Genomic DNA, 7,094 nt, shown 5'->3' on the forward strand with positions numbered 1-7,094 from the left:
AGTCATCTGCTACGGTTCGTTGGATTTGCAAATTGTAACCTTTTTCATAAATTTAGTCGCTGCCAATAGTTACGGAGAAATTTTTGAACTATGCATACCTACAAACGAAATTGTATATATAAATAAGATATATACGTACTATTTGGTTAATGCCCCTTAATCCGCCTGCCGTAAGTTTTTTGTGTTTTTGTTGCTTTTGAACGGCGTTTTTGATTGTTAAAATAGTTTGTTGAATGTAAAAATTTGCCGCTACTGACTTATTCGGCTGAAAATCCAATCAGAGCTCTATTTACGCTTTCTGCTGTAGTGAATACAAATTGCGAAAAGAACTTAAACATGAAAAGTCTAAAGTAAAGTTTGGAATTGAAAAAAAAAATTATTTAATCTTGAATTGTACAAATATATATGTATATTTAGATTTTAAAGCTTCTACAATAAAAAGTCAATCAGTAGCAGTCAAGTTATCTGCGTGCAAAGCAATGTAAAGTTAAATAAATACATAATTTAACTCTTTAGCGCGAATTAATGGCATAAAACAATTGCCTCTAAGCACATTTTAATTAAATTTACAAGTGATTTAAATGTAAGTTAAATTTAACTGACATCGTAAAAAACAGCATAATTTGTGAATTGAATTGTTTTAATTTGCCAACGATGAATAATTAAAAAAATAAAATGAAAGTTATTCCCACAAACAGAAAAATGTTGCACAATTTATTAATAACAAAAAATTTCTGATGACCTTATCAATGCGTAAATGTTATTAGACTCAAATGTTTTCTGATTGCATGCGACAACGATTAAACAAATAAAAAATTTAAAATGCGTGTTAGTATGTACATATCCAAGTATGTACATAGCGAAAAACAGCTTGACGAGTGCAATTGGGTAACCACTAAAATGACAACTAACACGTTCATTGCGTCAATTTAACAGCTTTACATACACTAATTACTACAACAACAACAAAAACAATAGTAACAGTTAATTATAATCAATACAATTGTCATTATTAATTACTTGCTAATTTTTAGAGGTTTTGCAATGAATACAAACACGANCGCACATATCCAAGTATGTACATAGCGAAAAACAGCTTGACGAGTGCAATTGGGTAACCACTAAAATGACAACAAACACGTTCATTGCGTCAATTTAACAGCTTTACCTACACTAATTACAACAACAACAACAAAAACAATAGTAACTTTCAGTTAATTATAATCGATACAATTGTCAATATTAATTACTTGCTAATTTTTAGAGGTTTTGCAATGAATACAAACACGAATTCACATAAGTTGCAAAAAAATTATAAAAAATTTCTAAGAAATTTATCGTCGTTTAAAGTACAAAACCGCGTATCGTCATTCTGCAAAACGGTGTAACTGACATTTCACTGTTCAGCTGTTCACACAAGCTATTGGCTCAAGCCTTATCCATTCGTCCTGAAATATACTAGGCAGAAATGCGATTTTTGAAATCTGAGTGTTTTTACTCTCTAGAAAATAAGTTATGCAAGCTCACACACGCGGTCTTGCATTAAGTAGTAGTGTGTATGCCCCACGTAAAAAATGTTGCTGCTTGCTTCCTTTACGAATCATAAAACTAATCTGGGGAACGTGGGAGANTGCAGAAATGCGATTTTTTTTTATAAAAAAGAGAACCATTTTGAAATATGAGTGTTTTTACTCTCTAGAAAATAAGTTATGCAAGCTCACATACGCGGTCTTGCATTAAGTAGTAGTGTGTATGCCCCACGTAAAAAATGTTGCTGCTTGCTTCCTTTACGAATCATAAAACTAATCTGGGGAACGTGGGAGAGAAGTCGTGAAACGTATTATTTTTTATGCGATGTGCAGATATACATAATATTTTTGGAAATACGTATTCTTAAACATTTTGCAAAAGGATGATGAAGTCGCTTATCAAAATATTTTTTGTTGAAATTTTATTTGCGTTGAAAAAATTCGACAAAGGTTTCATTGAATACAACTTTAAACCCCTCGTGCCCGAATTAAATTGGTGAGCTACAACTAAAAAATTGTAAGTTCTTTCCACTGGAATTATAAAATCTTGTGTATGTATTTAAAGCCTTTAGCCAAAATGTTTCGGAAAATATTAAGATTTGCGCGAACTGGAAAAAAATATTAAACTTAGTTTTTTTAAATATTTTTCAAAAAAATCTCCTTAGCTGACAGAAGAGTTTAAGTTTAANATATTTAAAGCCTTTAGCCAAAATGTTTCGGAAAATATTAAGATTTGCGCGAACTGGAAAAAAATATTAAACTTAGTTTTTTAAAATATTTTTCAAAAAAATCTCCTTAGCTGACAGAAGAGTTTAAGTTTAAAAAGCCTTCATACATAATTTTTTAGCAATATATCAACGGAATGAAAATAGTGAGATTATTAGAGGTACATATTTTTAATTCAGTCCAGCCCATGTAAATTTTGGCGAAGATCTTAAAGTATAATAAATTTTATAGTTCCGACGGAAAAATAGTACCGATTTTTTTTTATCGTAGCAGCAATCGTATGGCAAATGGCACAACCGAGGCGTTTGATATCAAACGAGGTTTCAGACAAGGTGACTTCCTTTTTTGTGATTTCTTTAATATGATGTTGGAGAACATAATAGGAGCCGCAGAACTGAACAGCTCATGCACAATACTTTACAAGAGCGTAGGTATAGTTGCTGGCATCTGCCGACGACATCGACACTATGGGTAAAAACAAGACTACGTGTGTGTTCCGTCCATTTTTTTTTGGAAACAAAACCATAATATGTCGTTAGTGAGACAAAGCCACATTCAAAATTGTACAAATGAGTAATAAAGTCATAATTTGAAATTATAACCTCTTTAACTAAAAACTCATATCTGGCCACACAAGTTTCCTATTAGTTGACCGCGTTTTAAAATTTTCAGACACTTCTTAGAAAAAAATCATCAAATTTCGTAAATAGGGGTATCAATCAGAGTCGGGCAAAATTTATTCGAATGACGAATAACAAATGAATACATTTTTTTCTCGTTATTCGTAAATAACAAATAACTTTATTTATTCAAAGCAAAATTATTCAAATGACGAATAAATTATTTTATTCGTTATCCAAATAATTATTATCTTCATTAATATATATATATATATCTTTATATATCCATAGGGTTCTCGGGAACGGCTGTAACGATTTTGATGATATTTAGGACACATGTAATGTTTTGGATTTTAAGGTTATCTGAATAGGCTTTATCTCCGAGATGACTCGTATAAGGTTGCCACCTATTTAAAATGAGTTACGAATTAATTAAAACACCATAATATGGATATCAAATGGAAGGCATTTTTAAGATCCCTAATTCAAAAATATTTTAAATAGTGTTACCATCTATTTTGTATTAATACAATTTTTTATTTGGTTAACTTCAATCAGCATTTTTTTATATGTATACATAGTACAAGATATGTAATATTTATTCCAGCGTGTTTCGCAATATGGTTGCCATCTAAATTTTAGGGTAAGAAATTTACTCAATAGATATCGAAATCCTAAATTCGACCTTGTGTCTACCTCCTTCGTCCTGTGAAACATCGAGGATTTTTGGCTCTCCTATAATAGCCGTCATCGATTCGCCAACAGTTAGCGAGTGGCGAAACGAACGAACTCAATGAGGTACAACCAAACTCGCTATCGTCTATCCGTGCTAGCTAACTTTGTTGTTGCTTTCACATGCAACATTCTTCTTTAAGCGACCGGAACTCAAACATAGCGAGCGAGAAGTGGCGAATCGATGACGGCTGTAATCAACTATTTATTTTAAAACTCCCAGAGTAAAAAGCCATTTCAAAATTATAAAAATGTAACTTCAAATTCGTAATCAGAGATCTATAAACCGTTCGAGAAATTAGTTTCCACCAATTTTCATACACTTTCCAAAATTTTCCGCCATTTTAAATTTTTAAAAATTAACTTCTAATTTGCAATCAGCGATCCCAAAAACCTCCCAAAAAGAAATCTCAAACATATCCAATCGATTTTAAAAAATTGGTCCTCCATTTTGGATCCGCCATTTTGAATATTAAAAATGTACCATCAATGTATTCAGGAACTCCAAAAACTGTTGGATAAGAAGTTTGAGAATAATTTGACGAATTTAATGCCATTTATCTACCATATATTCTTTAAAATTTTCGAAAAAATGCCACTCAGCATTCCAAATAAGACGAACGTACAAATCTTTTAAGCCATAGCACACTTAAATCAATCATCTCAATTTTTTGTTTACAAGCCTTTCTTTGTTGGCATGGAACGTCCCATATGAATACGTATGTATAAATTTATTTTCTGGTTTTTAGTTCACTTTTTTTTAGCAAAATATTGTCTTTAATATTTTTTTGAGAAAACGTTCAAGCACCAAAAGATTAAAATATTGCTCTAAATAATACAATTTCAGCTATAGTAAAACTACTTCGAAAGCAATTTTAGCAACATGTTACGTAATGATCAGTAAATATTATGGTAACTTTATGTCACATTGAAAAGTTTCCACAACACTTTTGACAAGTTACATACATGCAACTTTTAGTCGCTGCATGCGATTTTCTTGTTGCCTCGCTTATCTATTGTGATGTAGATTGTTCGATAAGTGTAAAATGAAATTGTCTAATTCGTTGCATGCAGCAAAACTGCGCTACATCCAATAATCCCACGCACGACATCACTGCCACAAATGCATGCATATGTACATGTGCAATCCAACTATAAATTGCACAGCAAATCGCTTCAATGGTTGCATTTAGCAAATAAAATTTGTAAGCGCCCTAACAGCATTCGTTGTCAACCGAATTTCCGACGCCAAAATTATTCATGTAAGTTCTAAGGATCCGTTTAAGCTTTTAATATTCCAAATTTACTTTCTGTTGACTGCGCGTTAGTCATACATACTACATACTTATATTTGTGTATTGGGGTGGTCCAAATTTGTTTTTTCAGAATTTAAGACTATCGAAAATAAGGAGACCCCCTTATTTTGGAATCGGTTCACATTCAACCGTGCCACCAGGTCTTTGAAATTGTCCACATATTTTGCATGGGGAAAATGCAAGTTTTCATAGAATTGGTAAAGAATCGTAAAAGTAAATATCTTTTGATCGAATAAGAATATTTCCCCTCAGAGCAAATAAGAGAATACGGGACTCCGTGCACAGAGGGAATATATTTCAAAATCAAACAGAAACGTGATTGGTCTTACTATAAACGTCAACGAAAGTAATATACAGTAAATAATTGATTCAATTAAGCGCATATTAAAATGAGGTAACCACTCTTGAATATTTCGCGGCCATCGCCATAGAAATATAGTTTGCTTTCGTCAAAGAAATACAGATAACAGTGACTTTTAGCTCCCTCCTTATCAACTTAAAGTTAACTTAAACTTAGAAAGATACATTTCCTGCAGGGTATGAAGACTTAAATATACATACTCAGATGTAAACAGTCAAATACGTACATTTCTAAACGATAATCAAATTTAAAGTATTAATTTTTGCTATGCGTTATTTCCCACAGTGTAGTTTCGATATTTTCAATTCTGGGAGATTGTAGCAGGAAAATTACGAAAAGTTCTTTTGCTCTTTTGAACCACCCTAATGTATGTTTAAAGTAACATTGTATTTTCGACAGCAATATTGCTACTTTTTATTGCCGCAACAATGAAAGGATTCGCACATTTCTTCATTGCTCTCGCAATGATTTTGATTATTGCCTGTTTGCATGCCGAAGGATCTGCCATGCGTGGCGGTGCACGCGGTCTCCAAGCGGATGAACCGCCAGAAGAGGTACCGCAAGAGTTTAATCACAGGGTGTGTAAAAAAGATTTACTTATTTCTATTTCAATATATGATTGCACACTAATGTTGATTTTTTGTTAAAGGCTCGACGCGCTGCTGCAGACGAAGAGGTTCCCGAGGAAGTACCACAGGAGCTTATGGAGAGAGTAAGTATTAGCATGGACCGAAAATCCGGTTTTTAAGAATTTTAATTGGTAATAGCAAAAATATGGTTCATAATACTCTAAAAGCAATCTGTTTGAAAGATGACAATTTTTGGTGTCTTAGGCTCGCCAAAGTCCATCAAAGTTCAATGTGCTCAAAAAAATAAAAATTAATAAATACATTTTTTTACTAAAATTGCAAGTATTAGTCCTACATTATTTGGTACATGGACCTTTTTTGAGGAGAATAGAATTAAGAAGGTAAGAAACATTTTTTTTTTGCACTTGAACTTTGATGGACTTGGGCGAGCCTAAGATATTGACCAAAAATTGTCCGAACGTTATGAACCATATTTTTGGATTTTCGGTGAATACCTTCAAAAACACGTTACAAAACCGGTCTCGATACATGCGAATGTATAGGTATATTAAAATACAATTTTCTTTAGTCCCGACGAGCTGCTTTGGGCGATGAACCTGAGCAGGTGCCACAGGAAATTGAGCATAACGGAAGGGTAATCTACAGCAGGCTTTGTAATAGTAAATTGAAGTAACTTGAATTGTGTCTGTTTATATTTTAAGTTCCGCCGCTCTTCAGCAAAGGCCGCTGACGAAGTGCCAGAAGAAGCTCCACAAGGCCTACACGGTGCCAGGGTGAGTAAATAAGAATAATGAGTTTGGTAAATACTGCGTTTTTGTAACTTGCTTTTCTTTATGTTAATTTTTGGGGTATAACCTTTTCTCCTGGCATTCTATTAAAAACCCATGTTTTGCATTTGACTTTTTTGCAGCGTCGCCGCTCGCCACAAATGCCAATCCCAGACGGTATGCCACCGATGCCACCCATGCCACCAATGCCGATGCCACAAAGATTCCATGATGATATTAATCCAAGGGTGAGAGAATAAAAGCAGAAGATTTGAGGGTCTCATCCAAAAAATTGACGCCGAGCTCACTTTGTATTACATCCAGCAACATGTTTTTTGGTATTATACATATGATTACAAAAGTAGTATAACCACAGAAGACAATGGACTGTTTTTTGTTTCTTACGCCAACCACCCTTTCAAATACCATAATTTCAAAACAAACGCCTCTTTT

At 33.2% G+C, this 7,094-nt stretch overlaps 1 protein-coding gene across 1 annotated transcript; it reads left to right on the forward strand.

Moving 5' to 3' along the window:
* Positions 1-5,689: 5,689 nt before the first annotated feature.
* Positions 5,690-6,946, forward strand: LOC108370027 (uncharacterized). The gene is made up of 5 exons (XM_017625261.1): positions 5,690-5,862; positions 5,934-5,996; positions 6,443-6,508; positions 6,576-6,647; positions 6,785-6,946. Exons 1-5 carry the CDS (start codon positions 5,713-5,715, stop codon positions 6,899-6,901), a joined length of 468 nt encoding a protein of 155 aa, XP_017480750.1. The 5' UTR covers positions 5,690-5,712; the 3' UTR covers positions 6,902-6,946.
* Positions 6,947-7,094: the final 148 nt, after the last annotated feature.

The sequence above is a fragment of the Rhagoletis zephyria genome, unplaced genomic scaffold (assembly GCF_001687245.7).
Source record: "Rhagoletis zephyria isolate East Lansing unplaced genomic scaffold, Rhagoletis_zephyria_1.1 Rzeph_scaffold_03972, whole genome shotgun sequence".
NCBI lineage: Eukaryota > Metazoa > Arthropoda > Insecta > Diptera > Tephritidae > Rhagoletis > Rhagoletis zephyria.

Bases quoted from the DNA above. Each gene is read 5' to 3' on its own strand.
- LOC108370027 (XM_017625261.1), top strand. From the start codon at position 5,713: ATGAAAGGATTCGCACATTTCTTCATTGCTCTCGCAATGATTTTGATT. The intron at 5,863-5,933 runs GTGTGTAAAAAA...TTTTTGTTAAAG, and splicing joins CGCAAGAGTTTAATCACAGG to GCTCGACGCGCTGCTGCAGA. The intron at 6,648-6,784 runs GTGAGTAAATAA...ACTTTTTTGCAG, and splicing joins AAGGCCTACACGGTGCCAGG to CGTCGCCGCTCGCCACAAAT.